Source organism: Telopea speciosissima, chromosome 6 (assembly GCF_018873765.1).
Source record: "Telopea speciosissima isolate NSW1024214 ecotype Mountain lineage chromosome 6, Tspe_v1, whole genome shotgun sequence".
Taxonomy (NCBI): domain Eukaryota; kingdom Viridiplantae; phylum Streptophyta; class Magnoliopsida; order Proteales; family Proteaceae; genus Telopea; species Telopea speciosissima.
In genome coordinates, this window is record NC_057921.1 from 34,665,679 (window position 1) to 34,683,238 (window position 17,560).

Consider the following 17,560-nt stretch of genomic DNA (forward strand, 5'->3'; position numbering starts at 1 on the left):
TCCACAAGGAAAGAAACCCGTTGGTTGGGTCTTTGTAGTAAAGCACAAGCCGGATGGGATAGTGGATAGATACAAAAAGAAATTGGTTGCCAAAGGGTTTACCCAAACCCATGGGATCAACTACCAAGAAACCTTTGCTCCTATAGCAAAGATGAACACTGTTCGGGTGATTATGTCTTACGCTGTAAACTAGGGCTGGAGTCTTCAACAACTTGATGTCAAGAACGCATTCTAGTTAGAAATGAGCTAGGATTGATTCAAGAGAAGAAGTAAGAAGGTAAAGGCTGAGAAGAGAAGGAGGAGAAGAGAAGAAGAGAGAAGGGAAGCAGAAGAGAAATGAACACAACCGTATGGGAGAGAAAATCGATTTCTCTCCCCTATATTCTTCATTAATCAACTGTTGGAATTACAAACAGCTCCCTAGGGAGGCAAAAGGAAAAAGAAGAAACAAGAGACAAAATACAACTTAAGCTAGAATACAATAACCAGTTACAGAAATACCCCTAAAACATAAACAGTTCTTACCTGGAGAGTTGGAAGAGGACGTCTATATGGAGATACATCCAGGATTTGCTTCACCAGAAACTCAGGGAAAGGTGTGCAAATTGAAGAAGGATTTATATAGCTTAAAGCAATCACCCCGAGCCTGGTTTGGTCGTTTTCATAAAGTCATGGTTGCCAATGGCTATAAACAAAGCAAAGCTGACCACACACTGTTTCTCAAAAGAGTGGGATAGCATATCACTATTTTGATCGTCTATGTAGGTGATATAGTGATCACTGGAAGTGATGCACAAGAGATTCAGAAGTTAAAGATCTACCCATAGTTGTCATGGCGTCGCCATGGCGTCCTGGCGCTGGAGAGGGCTGCATGGCGACCCTCTTTGATTTCTTCTTCCTGACTCTCTTTCCCTCTTCGATTTCTTCTTCCTGTCTTCGATTTCTTCTTCCCTCTTCGATTTCTTCTTTCCCTCTTCAATTTCTTTCGATTTCTTCTTCGATTTCTTCTTCCTGTCTTCTTTCCCTCTTCGATTTCTTCTTCCTGTCTTCTTTCCCTCTTCGATTTCTTTCGATTTCTTCTTTCCCTCTTCGATTTCTTCTTCGATTTCTGAATTTTCTTCTTAAAACTTGAGAAACAATAGAGAAAAAATAAAACATGGCTTGAGTATACATCTATTAACACATTAAAAATAGAGAAAATAAAAAATAAAACATGGTCGACATGCTCGCCATGGCAACGCCATGGCGGGCGACATGTCGATATATCGACGTGACACCCCTCCACCGACTTGGATCGCCGTGACGCCGTGACAACTATGGATCTACCTAGGCACAGAATTTGAGGTCAAAGACTTTGGGTAGATTGCGGTATTTCTTGGGAATAGAAGTTGCCTATTCAGCTAAGGGTATATCTCTTTCCCAGAGAAAATACACTCTTGATTTGTTGAGTGATACTGGGATGCTTGGGTGTAAACCTACCGATACACCATTGGAGCCCAACACACACCTGAAGAGTAAGGAAGGTGACCCTGTGGATAAGGGAAGTTATCAGAGACTGGTTGGGAGATTGATATATTTATCCCATACCCGACCAGATATTACATTTGCAGTAAGTGTAGTCAACCAGTTTATGCATGATCCTCACTCTTCACACTTGGAGGCTGCATATCGGATCCTAAGGTACCTGAAGTCTTCCCCTGGTAAAGGAATCCTATACTCTTCACACAACCACCTCCAGGTAGAAGCTTATAATGATGCAGATTCGGTAGGCAGCCCTGATGATAGAAGATCAACATCTGGCTATTGCACCTATGTTAGAGGGAATTTAACTACTTGGAGAAGCAAGAAACAGGTAGTGGTTGCTCGGTCAAGTGCTGAAGCTGAGTTTAGAACCATGGCACAAGGTATCTGTGAACTACTTTGGCTCAAGGGACTTCTTCAAGATCTTGGGATGTCAATTGATATTCCTTTGCAACTCTACTGCGAAAGTAAATCTGCAATTAGCATTGCTCATAAACCAGTCCAACATGATCGCACCAAGCATGTTGAGATCGATCGGCATTTTATCAAGGAGAAGCTGGAGCGAGGAGTCATTTGTATTCCGTTTGTTCAGTCTAGTGATCAACTAGCTGATATTCTTACTAAGACTATTAGCAATAAATTGTTTTGTTCTATTGTTAGCAAGTTGGGCATGTTTGACATGTATGCACCAACTTGAGGGGGAGTGTTGTAATATGGGTTTCAAGGGTAAAAATGTCATAGGGGTAATATTGTCCTTGTACCCATTCCAGAACATTCTTTCTCTTATTATAAATAAAGATCAGCTGTAGTCACTCTGACACAAGCCATTATTCAAGGATTTCAACACAGTAAATCATCTCTGGTCTCTTATGGGTTTGACAGTTATACCTAAGCAGACTATGGAGTAAGTCCTTTCTGCTTAGACTGGAGTCATTCTCATGGACTTCTTAAATAAGCTGCTGAGACAGAACAATCTACAGAGTACAGGATTTCCGTTTGGTAACAACTGTGCTGCTTTGACTTTGAAAAGATGAGGCGAATGCTTACTACCTGTTCCAATACTGGGAACAATCCAGTGATGCATGCTGCTCTTCACAAGACTCTGTTGGGAGCAACAGCCAATGCCTCTTGAGCTGAAGTATTTCTTACTACAATTGCCAAAAGGGGTATCCAATGGGAAAGGAAGGATTCCTGTAGAATGATTCTCTTTGCTAGCTGTTGGGGCATATGGAAGGAGAGAAACCAAGGGAACTTTGATATGCAAAAGAAAGAATCTTCAAGGACTTTGCAGGTCTATTGCATATGTTATCGAGGAGTGTGACAGAGCTACAAAGGAGCTCCTACGTGTTCCTTCTGATGCTTGAGGAGAGGATTTTCCAGCCCTCATATCTAATTAAACATCTGATGTTCTTATGCTCTTATATTTCTTTTGTAGCATATGTTTTGGACAGCGGACACTTACATCAGTCCTACACATTTGGGTAATCTTTCATACCAATGTACAGTCATCTAGAGAGAAATAAAATTTTGTTTCCATACTATAAAAAAGAGGGGTGAGAAAGGAAACAATAACTCTGCCTATAGAGGGCAATGTGCAGCAACCTCACCTCAAGAAATGGAGGTTTGGTCTCCCATAGAACTAACACAATTAACCCTCTGACTACGAGTGAATGGACAGATGCCAAGGCAGTAGTGGAGTTCTTGCGGAACAAGTACTAGTCGGGCTGAGCACCTTATTTCCCCCCCCCCTCCCCCTTCCCCAACTAGACCTTAACCTGTATGTAATTTCATCCTATGTAACTACGACTCTGTTAATATAGCGGCACATATAATTGTAACTACCATTCTAGGATTAGAAGGTCCAATCCCAGATCTTGGAAAAATCATATTCCAGGTTGGCTTCTGATTGTTCAGACATAAGATTAGAAGTGAAATTATGAGTTTCTACAGCTAGAAATGCTGATATATAAAAATATCAGTGTTTAGTACATTTCCTCCTATCAGTCATCAAAATTACACCCGGAACATCTTAAAGTAATTATTAGTGATTTAATTAGCTCTACAATGTCAAAACAAGCTGTGATGTAGATCAAAACCTGAAGAAGAAGAGGCCAAAACGCTGTTTATGTTACTGTTCACGTGAACAGTGTCACAGCCCCTTAATTTGGCTTGGTGAGATAATTACTAGAAGAAACCGTAGGGGCGGTTTTGTCAATGTCTTAAAGTCTTTTAATTGAATAGATGGAGACAACTTAAAGGGTGGGGACCACAGACTAAGGAGTTTGGCTGCACCTATTAAGCCATCTAAAGTGGGGTCCACATGATTCAGTTGAAGAGATTTGAAGGCTTTAGAATCAATTAGTATTTAGTAGTTTCTATTTTCATGTCAACCCTAGTTACTATTTTATTTCAGTCAAGTTAATTAGGAAAGTTTCTATTTTCTGTCTTTTCTTGAGAAGCAAGTTTTTGCTCCTATATATTTGTAAGGCTGTTTGATTTGATTATGATGAATGAAAATACTGCTTTGCTTTGCTTTGCTGCAAGTGTGATTTCTTCTCAAGTTGAGTGATTGACTTGAAGGGCTGAAGGAGCCTGGCTGAGAGAGCCTAATCCATCTATCCCCCAGCCTTCTATTTTCTATTTCTCCATCTTCTCTGCCTCTCCATCTACCCGACTGCTGCTGTGTTATTGTGACTACTCCAACCATTGAGAAGACCATTCGAGTGCTACTGCTGCTGTTCTTCAATTAAGGATCGAGCCATCTTGTTGCTGCCCAGTTTTCTTCCAGATCAGGTGCTGGGATTTGTGAAGTTCATATCTCTGCAAACAACCATCAGTTTTAGTTGATCTTTGGAGCATACAACCTTCCCACCATCACTTCCCTTCCATCCACTCGATTGTCACCCCCACCTCATTCCACAGCCTGAAACTCCCAAATTCCGCATACCTTCTATTTTCATTCCACCCCCATAACTTCACTTCTACCCATCAGAACTTCATCAAACTTGCAGCCGAGCCCTCTCTCCATGGATCCTTTACTCGATCCAAGTTTGATCATCATCACATGGCTGTTTTGGCCTGCAGAGAGTTAGTTTCTATTTTGGGAGTTGCTGTCTTATCTCCCAGCTCAACCATCAAAATCAATTGAAACTTTCAGCAGTGTTTCAACCCTATACAAGCATCATTCGATCCAAAGCTGAGAGAATTCCTTTGGCTGGGTTGGTTGATTTCATATACTTTCTAATTCTGCCTCTTGTTTCTATGGGTTTATGGGTTTATCAATCCTTCTGTAGAGTGGTTCTTAATTGAACCCCTTCTACATTAAGCTGTTCCTTCAAAATTATATACTAAAACAGAGAATTACCAAAATATTTATTGTTTATTATAGAGGACCTAAAAGGCTAGAACTGGATTGCAGATCAGGCAACAGTGAGTTATTTTCTATTTGGGTTCCTTGTCCAATGCGAGGATGAGAGGATAAAAATTATGCATACTGCTTGAACTTGTGTACCAAAGAAAGCTCTCATACATTTCCTGTATCATTTAAGAAGATCAAATATTACCAGGAGATTCACATAAACTTCATTCTGGACTTTATAATGGCCAAAAAGAGCTACAGATACATTACCCCCATCAAGGGAAATTTGAAAACAATCAAAACATAATAGAACATTAGGAAGTGACACCAAAAGTCTGAGCTCAATTTGTCATGGTTGGATCCTATAACAAAGCCCATATAACCCATCCAAAAATATATACCTCTTCACACAACAATTACAAAAAGAGTACCAAGATAAGCAAAGCAAAGTGCTATATAACTGATAAAGAAAAATTGGAAATTGCAGATTAGTTGGTTGACAAAGCTGCAATAAAATGGGAACCAACCTGAGTGAATATCACTTTTGCATCTGATATTTTGAGCCTTGTCGATATTTCATTAGGGACAAAGCTATCAGCAATCGATACCACAACATAGCCTGACAATACGATGGCTAGGTAGATAACCACAGCAGTGAGAGTCATTGGCATATCTATTGCAATGGCAGATCCTTTGACCAGGCCCAATGTTTCGAGTGCATATGCAACTAACCTGTCAGGACAAAAATTGGGAATAAGAATACCAAATAAGTGATTGAGTCATCTCTGTTTCAAAGCCCATAAGAAAATCTAACACTTTTTTTTTCTTTTTTTTTTTTGTTTTGATAGGTAGGCCCCAAGAAGAGCAAGGTTCTAAAACTCGGGTCTCTGTGGCATCTCGGCCCAGCCAGAAATCGAGACGAGTCGAGATCTCGCCAAGATCTCGGCGAGTTGCTGCATTTTTTTTTTTTTTGACTCGGACCCCCAACTCGGTGGGTTTTACACATATTTTGGGTCTGAAACTTGGAATTCAGTCTATTTCAGGCCATTTAAACACAATGGCATGCCCAGATTTCCCAAAAACCAAGCCCAAATATGAGTTTCACTTTGGACCATAGGTTGGTAGGTGACGAGTCGTACTAAAACAACCTACTCTACACATAACTTAATAATACATAGCAAATTAGCAATCAAAACATTCAAATTAGTACATATCAATCAAAACATTCAAATAAAAAGTACATTACATCAATGTTCTCTAAATCTCACTTGAAACCATGCAATCCACCCAAAATTTGAAGGAAAGAGAAAGAAAATGGAGCTAAATGGGCTGTTTTCCCTTTCTTTAGAGCTATGGGCAGAACTCGGCGAGATTTTCGAGTTCTGTCCATGTAGCTTAGTTTATAAAATGGGTTAGATGGGTGAAATGGGGTGAAAAAATGGGTCAAAACCCATATCAAGACCCGATACCGAGACTTCGCCGAAATCTCGGTGAGAAATTTTATTTTTATAACGTAAAAAATCAGAAAAAAAACTTCAAAATTGGACTCATTTGGCTGGGTCGAGACCATAGTTGTCACGGCGTCACGGCGATCCAAGTCGGTGGTCACGTCGATATATCGACATGTCGCCCGCCATGGCGAGCATGTCGACCATGTTTTATTTTTTATTTTCTCTATTTTTAATGTGTTAATAGATGTATACTCAAGCCATGTTTTATTTTTTCTCTATTGTTTCTCAAGTTTTAAGAAGAAAATTCAGAAATCGAAGAAGGAAAGAAGAAATCGAAGAGGGAAAGAAGACAGGAAGAAGAAATCGAAGAAGAAATCGAAGAGGGAAGAAGAAATCGAAAACAGGAAGAAGAAATCAAAGAGGGATGCCATGGCGTAGGTCGCCATGCAACCCTCTCCAGCGCCATGACAACTATGGTCGAGACGATACCGAGATCTCGCCGAGATTTCGCCGAGAAAGTGTATTTTTATAATGCGTATGGCATCTCGACTCGAGTTTTTGAAAAACCGAGAAACTCGGCGAGATCTCAGCAAGATCTCGCGAGTTCTCGAACCATGAAGAAGAGTTGAACTCATGACTTCTTAATTTTGAGGAATTTAGTCTTTGCCAACTGAGCAAATGTCAAACCTTGCTCCTGACTGGCTAGAATTTTGATTGAAGGACAGGAACCCCTGACCAGGCAACCAAGAACACTGTGGAGTATCACTCCAGTGATTTGGATTGATGAAGAAACCCTATGTGGATCATCCTATATACCTATCAGTAGGTGGATCACTGACCCTTGCAGCTGCACAGCTCACAGCATTATGTATGGCTTGGACTCCAGGTAATCTCTCTCCTCTCCATAACTGTGGGACCCACCCCTGGAAAAGTGTGTAAAAAACTCTAATTGGCTTGTGGGGACAATGCCCTAACCATGGGTCAAACTCCTGTGCAAGCCCCACTGAGATTCAGCCTTGTTGAAATCTCTGGGCGATGTAGACAAGGCCCAGAGACATCGCCCAGAGTGCAAAACAGCATATTAAATTGATTTTAAATTGTGGGGACCACTCATATTGGACATGGGCACCCTCCATAGGTAGAGGGGAGTCTGAGGGACCACCTCATACCCCTGGACCACTGTGGACCCCACCAATGTGCCCAGAATCACTGAGAATCAATTTAAAAACTCATTTTGAAAAAGGGCCTTAGTAGCCAAACAGACCCTAGTATGGGCTGGGCCTATAAATAGCAGTGCCATGGGTTCATTTAAACCCTTGGCTACTGTTCAAATCGTGGGGAAGGGAGAAGAAAGAAAAGAGAGGAAGAAGAAGAAGAACGAGAAGAAGGAAGGAAGGAGAGGTGGCAGCCTTGCATCCAAAGCCTGGATTCGAGCCTTCTCAGACCTGTGCAGGTATAAATAATACTGCTCCTACCTGCTGCTACCATTGATTCATATATTTGGATGATTTTCTGCTCTCTGGCAGCCCACAACAGCTGGGAATTGCCTAGAACTGCTCCAGATCTGCCATGCAAGTATGAAGCATGGAAGATCTGGGAATTTTAAGGAATTTTACAGATCTGTTCTACTGGTCTTGTAGCTGAAATCTGGCTGTGCATGGCTGCACTGCCCAGATGCACTGTTATTTGGCTGTTTGGAGTCCTAGATGCAAGCCCTGGCTGCATGGGACCTAGCCCTAGGTGGTAGCAGCCCTAGATTAGCATTTGATATGTAAATACAGCTTTGCATGTGACTGAGACCAAGTTCTGAGGCTGGAAAAATTCGTGGGTTACTATTCATGGGGCTGTCTGGGCAGCCTCTGGCAGCCAAGTGGTGGGCCCAGTGGAAAATCCACATGGACCAAAATGAAGATCACCCCTGGGGTCACCTAATACCCTAACATGCATGGGAAGATGATTTGGTCACTGCCCATAACCAACCACCTAGGAATCTCAGCCAGATCTCGTTTTGAAGACTCTGGGCGATGCACCCAACGCCCAGAGACATCGCCCAGTGAAGGAATTGTTGCTGTTTTGATGTTCTGACTTGGGGGACCTCACCCAATGGCCATGGTACTGTATGGGAAGGTGGGAAATTACCTAAATGCCCCTCCCTACACCTGTCCATATGAGGGAATGCTTGGGAACCCAAGTGGGCCCCACAGGACTTGGAAACCCTGCCTGTGCTTGGTCCTGCAGTACTGTCAAGCTGGGGACAGCACTGTAAGCCTATTATGACCTAGGGTCAGGTACTAATACTGTAAATGACCATTTTACCCCTAGGCCACTATCTCTGGATGATGCACCGGGACATAGGCCTAAGGCCCAGTGCAAGGCCTAGAGAATTCCAAGTGAAAACAAACTGAACACCTGGCCAACCCAGTGAGCTTAGGTTAACTCTAGGACCACCAGAGATAGATTGGAATATTAAAATGACAATTTCTGATTTATATGTAGGATTTGATCCCGCGCTCGAGGCCTGCAACCAGACTGCAGTTGGAACTTAATTTGCAACCGAGTTCTTAGAACCAGACCCAGGTGAGTGAAGTATTATCATATATGTATGTGTAACTTGTGATATGTGCGAGTTAAGAATCTTAAATTATAAATGTTGTGTTATCTAATTTTGTTCAATTACTCAAATTACTACACATTGACTGTCTGTTAATCAACACTGTGAATTTTATTTGATGATTGTGAATGTTAGACTAGATGTTGTAGTCGGCTTGGAAATGAGGCATGTGGTAGCCCGTAGAATGGGATACGGTTGACACCGCCCGACTCATACGATGCCATATAGACATGGGGTTAGAGTTTCATCACCCGTGCTACGCACCCTTGCCAACAGGGGTTAAGGTGTTGGATGCCTGTGAGGATGACCATATGTGTATATGAGAAAAGAAAGAAAATGAAAAAGAAAGAAATGTGTTTGCACCGGAATGGTGATTATGGGCTATAAGCCAGGAAAGAAAAGAAAAGAGAAAAGTGATGGATTGCCCTACAAGTTAATCACAGAGGGCTGATCGGGCTGACCTTGGTGAACGAATGCAGGAGCTGACTGGTCCTCTCCGACAACTCAATGGGTGTATCGCGGGACGGGATAACCAAACCCGCACCAGGGATACATGTATTGGGGATTGTAGTAGCACTGACCTGACTTAGTTGTATTGTTAGGTGGCTAATAAATAAACTGGACTTGCATATCATGTAGGAACATGTGGATTATGGTTGCATGTGCATGCATGATGATATATTTTGCTCACGAGCTCAGTGGGACTCACACTCTGTTATACATGTTTTTCTTTAGATGATTTTGCAGATCGATGCCGTTGTGGCATAGAGGCTCATTACGAGGAGGAGAGCCCTGGTTATTATGATGATATTGGTGTTGACCCCGACGAAGGTCGTGCCGATGATGCGTGCATTCTCGGTGGTCATTAATGAAGACCGTTGAAGAGTGCACTTGATGCTTTTTGTCTTGGGGACTCCTTTTTGTTTTGTTAGGAGTTTATCCTCATCTTGCTTGTGGTTTTACTGTAGTTTTCTTACTTTCTTTTTGGGGTTGAGACAGCTCACCCTGTTTATATATGTATGTATTTTCTTTGGCTTTTTATTCTTGTCAGCTTTACTCATCAGTTTGTGGGTAGTTTAGGGAATGTATCAGGACAAACACATGTATGTATATATATATTATCATCATTTCCCGTATCGCTACGCTTCTCTTTGTTATTGTAATTGTAGTTTATCTGCAGCACTCTGATCTTACCTGCAGTACTGTGATGAATGTGGGTCCGTGAATGTAATAACTGCTTCTAGATCCGTGGGATTTGGCGGATTGCCGTAACGCAATTCGGGTCACCTACCTAATCCTCCCAAGGGGTGGTTTGGGGTGTGACAGCCAACCCCTTGGATCTAGCACTTGGCCCTAAGAAAATTTAGCATTTTTTCTATAGATTCATTAGAGCTTCAGCAAATGGTAACTAGATATACAATGGATTCTATCATTGCATAGTTCATAAGAAATTATAGGTTTATGCATGGTTCAAGATCTCAGAAATAACAGAAAAACAGCAAAAAAACTCGACCGAGATCTCGTGAATTATCTCGGTCTCGGTCCAACTTTAAGTCACTTAAATACATCCTCTTGGCAAGTCGAAATCTCACTCTCTCTCACCTCTCTCGGTGTGCTATGAAGGGAAAACACCTATTTGGTCTACTTTTTTGGCAAATCTCACCTCCAAGTTGGGATCAAAGGTTGTAGATGCAACATTGAAGCTTCAACATCTCTCTTGGTAGTTGCATTGCATCTCAAGAACACTGTTAGGTAACTATTCATCTCAAAAACAATTTTTTTCACAGAAACATGATCAATACTTGTTTGTTGATTATGTATTTATTATATTTGATAATGTCCACCGATCTATGGATTGAAGGAGGTGGAATTATTTTCTGTTTTTAAATTATTTATTTATTTTTCTGTAAAATAAAATGATTTTCTTCCAAAAAACTCATTGTTTGGAACTCAATTAAATAAATGTTAGACACCGTTGGCCGATCTACAACCTCATGGTGTCGTTTTTGTTTTTAGTTAGTAAATTTTTTATTTTAATTTCTGAAATTTAAATATATTTTATAAAATTACCAATACAAAACCCAAAAAAAATTAGTGAAGAATATCTGTTTTGTTTTGAAAATTATTTAAAATTAATGAAAGAATTGTTAATGCATTTGAATATGGGAAGTGATGATTCTTGTTTCATCCATTATAAATTTGTATTACTTATGGTATGATTATTTATGAACAAAGTTATTGAAAATTATTTTTAATTAAGGAAAAAAGTACAAGAGGTAAGGGCAAAATAGGAAATAGTTATATGATTTATTTAGGACTTTGAAATGATGTCAAATAGCTAGTAATGTATGCATTTGTTGATGTAACAGTGTGCCAAGGTTTAAAACTGTTGCACAATGGCTGAGGTGGAGGTGGAGATATAGCATGGCTGCATGGAGAGTCAATGTCAAATGACAAGAAAAAGTCAAGAAGTAACTATTGTAGAAAAATTCCAAATTCTAAATTCTAGAGGGGCTACCAAATTAAAGCAGAATTTGGCTGGTGGGGTATAAGGATGTGACCAAATGCACACAAGTTCCTTATGTGGAGCAACAGAGCATGTCTAAACACTTGAAGGGAGGAAGATTAAGAAGGCAAAAAAACAAAAGGGAGAAGAAGAGTTTTATGAGGCAATCTTAGAGACAGCCACAAGATGATGAGTACATGGCCACGCAGGAGGATTTTGAGTCACAGGCAGAGTGGAGAAAGTACCAAAGAACCCTTGCTGAGAGTCGGATGACAACTGAGATGGAAAGGGTTAGGGCTACAAAGATGTACAGAGGAGCAGGCGACTTTGGTTCTAGACTAGCTGTTTCGGATGCACAACCGGTAGGGGAGAGGAGGAAGAAGGAGAGACGAGGGGATTTGCCTTTTAGGAGAACCCAAAGTGTGAGGGGAGTTCCACCCTCATCCCCACCCCCATCCCCACCCTTCAATCCTGATGATCCCATTGAGATTCTTTCACAGGATACCCTTAGGTACAGTCAGCAGGACACCACACAAAGAACTATAAAACAAACATGGGGTGGTTGGAAAGCGAAAGTAGGTGATGCAATGTCCAAGTTCTTCTTCTATCACAGCATCCCAGCTAATGCTACTCAGGGGAAATATTACCGAGCTATGATTGACAATGCTGGGAGGGCTGGCGCAGGAGTGAAGGGGTCCACTCCATGGGAATTGATGAATGTTTATTTGCCCAAGAAAAAGTAGGAGCTTGAAATATACATCAACTCAACAAACTAAACCTAGCACAAAGTTATATTGAATGTTTGTCACTGCTGGTGCAAGTTTAAGTAATTACGTAATGCAGTACTGTGGGTCTGTGACAAGTATATCATCTTAAGAAATTTTGAACCTTTCAGCACTGACTTGATGATGCAACAAGAACAGAAACTCATGAATACATGACAGTAATCATAATAAAAATGAAATGTAACATACCAGACCTCAGAACGCAATTCCTCAAGCGTCATTCGTTTTACAGGTAGATCATCTTCCCCTTCATCACGCCATATGACTGCTATATCACACGCATTCCTCCTCCCATTCAAATCCAAACAATTACGAGATGAATTGAAAAATGCTCCTGGTAACCATAGGCCTCCAGGATGAGATAAGTGACATTGCTCTGAGGGAAGCTCCCGTAAAATGCACGATGGAGGTACTGAAAAGGAGATATCCATCTCATCCAATACCAGTTTCCAATAGACCTAATAAAGTAAAGTAATTAATAACTCACCATCTGCCAAAAATAAGATTGAAAGGAAAAAAACCTAGTAGTGATACCTCAGGGCTCAAGACGGAAAATTTCTGAAAATCAGAGAAGCTGTAGATGGGATCCCTGTATCTCAAGCCAAGCAACTCTCTTCCATGCCTCTCTAGAAATCCGCCAACATTGGTCATAACCGCATTCTCCCTGCCCATACATCAGCAATTAAAACTATTCAGTAAATTGTATCGCCTACAAAAGATTACAGAATGAATGACACGAAGATGATGCATCTTTTATATATAACTTCCAGCTTTAGGTTAGAAACGTATTCCCCTTTTTCTTTGCAGTGCCTCTAAAAATCACTCAATGGCAGAGACTAATTCTAGAAAATGCATATTAATAAGAACTCCAGAACTCCTTTCCTTTTGGAAACAAAGTAAAACTTCATAATTTCTAAACTCATATTTCCCCGAATGAGGAGGACACGTATCCAAAGAACATCTTCTACAGTCCAAAAAAAATATATTGATTAATTTCTCCATTTACAGTAAGAATGAATAAAATTGTTCAGAAAAATAAATCGTGATCAGGGTATTGATTTAGTTAGGACAAAGGAATACAGAAATTAACGTAAAACGATGACTTAATAATGCTATTAACAGTGGAGGTAAATTTCAATTTTGCAGAAAGTGGTTTACAACACATCCGTTGCATAAGTTGAGCAACTTCAGGGTCAGATGTTTGGATTCAAAAGGAATTGAACACCAAGTCATGAACAGAGGAATCAAACTGAGAAGCAGAGTTTAGTGAGGAGTTTACGGATTGGGAATCCAAGCAGGAGGATCAGAGGCGAAGTCCTTGTAGCATCCGTAATACATCATCTGATGAAACGAAAAAGGGAGGTCAGGGTTTAAAAGGCTTTCACTGATGTTCTTCCATGTCTCCGCCGTGGTGTTCCCGTAATTTCGAATGATATCAGTGAGATATCTATGGAGTTCCTCTGCAACTTTGGAAGAAATTCCGAGAGCAGCGATATCTTCCACCGTTATACAATCTAAGCTCTTGAACGCCATGGACTCTCTCTCTCTCTCTCTCTCTCTCTCTCTCTCTCTCGTTCTTCGGATGTAAATGTACTTCTTTCACTAAACTGGAAAGGTAGAGTAGTGTTTAGGTGTATAGCAGGCGCACTTACAACGGTGTCTTGAGATTACCTGATCACATATTCGATAACAACAAAACAAATAAAGCTGACGAGGCTCTTCCTCTGGTGCCTTTCAGGGCACTTACATCGGTGTCTTATCACGTATGCGTATTAGATAATCCTTTTGAGCTGGCGCGACTATTCCTCTGGTGCTTTTCAAGGAAAACACTTTAGGTCTCGGTCCCTCTTTGATCCTTCCATAAGAACGGACTTGGAACAGCATCTCTTCTATTATTTTTGATTTGGAGAAATTAGTGATTAAAAGGATCGGTGATGGCACTACTACTTTCTTCTTGTATGATAAATGGATCCCACATCTGTCAGGTAGTTTCGTTTTGTTACACCACTCCCCTCTTTCTCACACAGAAAAAACTACCTTGGTAAGTTCTTTTATTCAAAATAATAATTGGAACTTCTCTTTGCTCAATTCCTATATCAATCCATCTATCTCTACCTCATTTAGGTCCATAAGCTTTTCTAATTCACCTGACAAATGGTGCTGCATTAGAGTTATGAATGGTATCTTAACTACCAAAGTAGCTGCTCGTGCACTTACTTCTTTTACTACTAATATTTCTTCTATTGAAATTTCTTGGTGGAAGTTCTTTTGTAAATTTTCAATTCACCCAAAATTTCAAATCTTTATTTGGCGTTTACTAAATGCAGGATTACCCCCCAAGGCCACTCTATTGAATTGGATCTAGTTTAACACCACTTGTGCTCTTTGTGGGACTGGTGTTGAATCCTCATGGCACCTGTTCTTATCTTGTGATTGGGTCAAAGACGTTTGGGCGGGAGATCCTTTGGGCTTAAGAACCGATTCTATAGATCTGGAGAACATAAAGTCTGTCTGCTTCCTCTTTTTTCTTTATTTTAAGACTGATAAAAATATGTCACTCTGGTTTTTTACTGTTTTTTTCATTACATGTTATTTCATCTGGTTGGTTAGGAACAAGGCTGTTGTGGCCTTGGGACTGCCTGACCCAGTTTGGGTTCTGAACAGGGTCAACAACTGGATTGCGGATCTAAACATTTGCCCCCCCCACCTTTCCTTCCCTGGTTGTATCCGATAATGATGATGCATTGTCAGTTCCATCTCTGTCTTTTCATATACCTCTTTTTAATTCACCTATTATAATATGTGCAGGATACTCTAACACAAGTATGACTACAGTAGGATGGTCCTATGTTTTTTTGGTAGATGGCAGGCTAAAGTTTTTTGATACATGAACTATTTCTAACAATGCTGAACTAGCAGTAGTTCTTTTTGCGATCCGCAAAGGCTGTGATCGAGTGGCCTGCATTGGGTTGAAGATTAAAGAAGTGTGGGTGGATCAAAAACTGGTTACCGATACTCTTCCATCTCCTACCAAATGCCCTTGGTTGTGGTTTTTGTTCAAAGATTTTCTATATATCTCTAACCATACACAGGATGTTGAGTTTACTATGGATGGTGATAAGTTCTGTCTAACTTTAGTTAAGAATATGGCAAAAAATGCTTGCTTGAACATATGTACAGATGATGTAAATTAATTTCCCTTATGTAATCCACTTTCTTTTTCTCATCAAAAAAAACAAAAAGCTGAGTGGCTCTTCCTCTGGTGCTTTTCAGGTCTTTCACTCACCCATGGACTATTTTTGCTAATCAAGTCCCAACTCCCAAGATAAATTTACATTAGAGATGGTGACGTAATGATAAAATTTTGTGTTTTTGTCACCATCTCTAATTTTATATGGAATGCACAAGGAAATAAGATTGAAGATTCAAAAATAATGGCTCAGTGTTTCACCTTCCATCTAAAGGATGTCTTTACCACCTCTAATCCTCTAAATACTGATTTTATTGAGTGTTTATTTTTCCAGGTTCTTACTCTTGAAGAGGCTTTTTTCATCTGTTCTCCTCCTTCTTTGGAAGAGGTCAAGAAGGTAGTGTTTTGTTTCGGTCCCCTTAAAGTCCCAGGATCAGATGGTTTTCAAGCCTGTTTTTTCCAAAAAGTTTGGGATTTGGAAGTTTCGATTTATCCCATACAGGGTCTATCATACTCTAATTTATCTTATTCCTAAGACTTATTCTGCTTCGAAAGTGGGTGATTTTTCTTTTTTGGTAATGAAAGTGGGTGATTTTAGACCTATTAGCCTTTGCAATGTGACTTATAAAATTTTATCCAAATTGGTGGCTAATAGACTAAAATTATTCTTGAATGCATTCATTTCCCCTCTTAAGGCAGCTTTTATTCCTAGCAGGCAAATCACTGATAATATTGTTGCTGCACGGGAAATTTTTCATTTTCTTAATCATACAAAAGGTAAGACTGGCTATGTTCCAATTAAGATTGATATGTCTAAAGCTTATGATAGACTTGAATGGGATTTAATCATCTCTCTGCTTAGATTTTTAGGGTTTGGAGATAATGGGGTAGTCTAATTTACTCCCTTATCTCTTCAACCTCCTTTTCCATCAAGATGGATGGAAGTCCTTTTGATTTCTTTCATGCCTTTAGGGGAATTCGTCAAGGATGTCCTCTTAGTCCTTATCTGTTCATTGTTGTCATGGAAGTTCTTTCTAGACTTGTCTCTGCTTATCGTGAATAGAATTTGTTTCAAGGTATTAAGATCTCTCGATTAGCCCCAGAAATTTTTCAGCTTTTATTTGCTAATGATATCTTCATTTTTTGTCGTGCTACTCAAGAGGACTTACTGACTATTAAAGCAATTTTGGATCACTTTTTGGATCTCTCTGGACAAAAAATTAATCTCTCCAAAAGTGGAATTCATTTTAGTCGAAATGTTCCTCCTAGGGATAGGACATCTCTTTATTCTCTCATCGACATAAAAGAAATGTCAAGGGATTTTGTTTATTTGGCTACTAATCTGTTTCATTGCAGGTCTAGAGTAAAAGAATTAAGTGGGATGATTTTGAAAATGCAAAGGAAACTCTCTCTTTGGAAGTCCAATCTTTTATCTTATGCAGAATGTAATGTGTTAATTAAATCTGTGTTAGCCTCTACTCCTGCTTATTTGATGAATTGCTTTTTGTTTCCTTTAAAAATATGTCGGAATATTGATTCCATTTGTCTCAATTTTTTGTTGGGGAACTCTGGAAAAAAGAAAAATCGTTCTCTCATTGCTTGGGATAAGATGTGCACCTCCAAATCTCGAGGGGGTTTGGGTTTTCGTTAGGCGGAACATCACAACAAAGTCTTGCTTATGAAATTAGGGTGGAGGTTACTCACTGATACTTCGCCAATTTGGTCTCGAGTTCTGAAAGCAAAGTATTTCCCCAAACTCTCCTTTTTTTATCCTAAAACCCGTGTGAAAAAAGGGTCGTGGGTCTGGAACAGCATTTCTCATATAATCCATTCCCTGGAACGGATTTTAATAAAAAAAATTGGCAATGGTAAATCTACCTTCTTCTGGACTGATCATTGGATTACCTCTCATCATGGTTGTCTACTTGATTCAACTAAATTATCGATCTCTTTGACCGATAGAATGAATAAAGTTGATTCTTTTTCTATGGAGTCTGGCTAGAATACTTCCGTTTTAAATAATTCGCTACCTTTGAATATTTCATCTATGATTCATAAAGTAAATTTGTCATTGTCTGATGACAGTTGATGGTATACTTTGGCCAAGAATGGTATTTTTAGCACTAAACTTGCTGCTA

General features: G+C 39.9%; 1 protein-coding gene across 1 annotated transcript in view; it reads right to left on the reverse strand.

Moving 5' to 3' along the window:
• Positions 1 to 13,813, reverse strand: part of LOC122664737 (probable acyl-activating enzyme 17, peroxisomal) — a 99,009-nt gene extending 85,196 nt beyond the window's left edge. Inside the window, exons 1-4 of the mRNA XM_043860702.1 lie at positions 13,512 to 13,813; positions 12,767 to 12,896; positions 12,422 to 12,690; positions 5,407 to 5,611 (exon numbers count right to left, since the gene is read on the reverse strand). Coding sequence (XP_043716637.1) covers positions 5,407 to 5,611; positions 12,422 to 12,690; positions 12,767 to 12,896; positions 13,512 to 13,765 — 858 coding nt within the window. The 5' untranslated portion in view covers positions 13,766 to 13,813. The remainder of the gene's footprint in view (positions 1 to 5,406; positions 5,612 to 12,421; positions 12,691 to 12,766; positions 12,897 to 13,511) is intronic.
• Between the last annotated feature and the right edge of the window lie 3,747 nt (positions 13,814 to 17,560).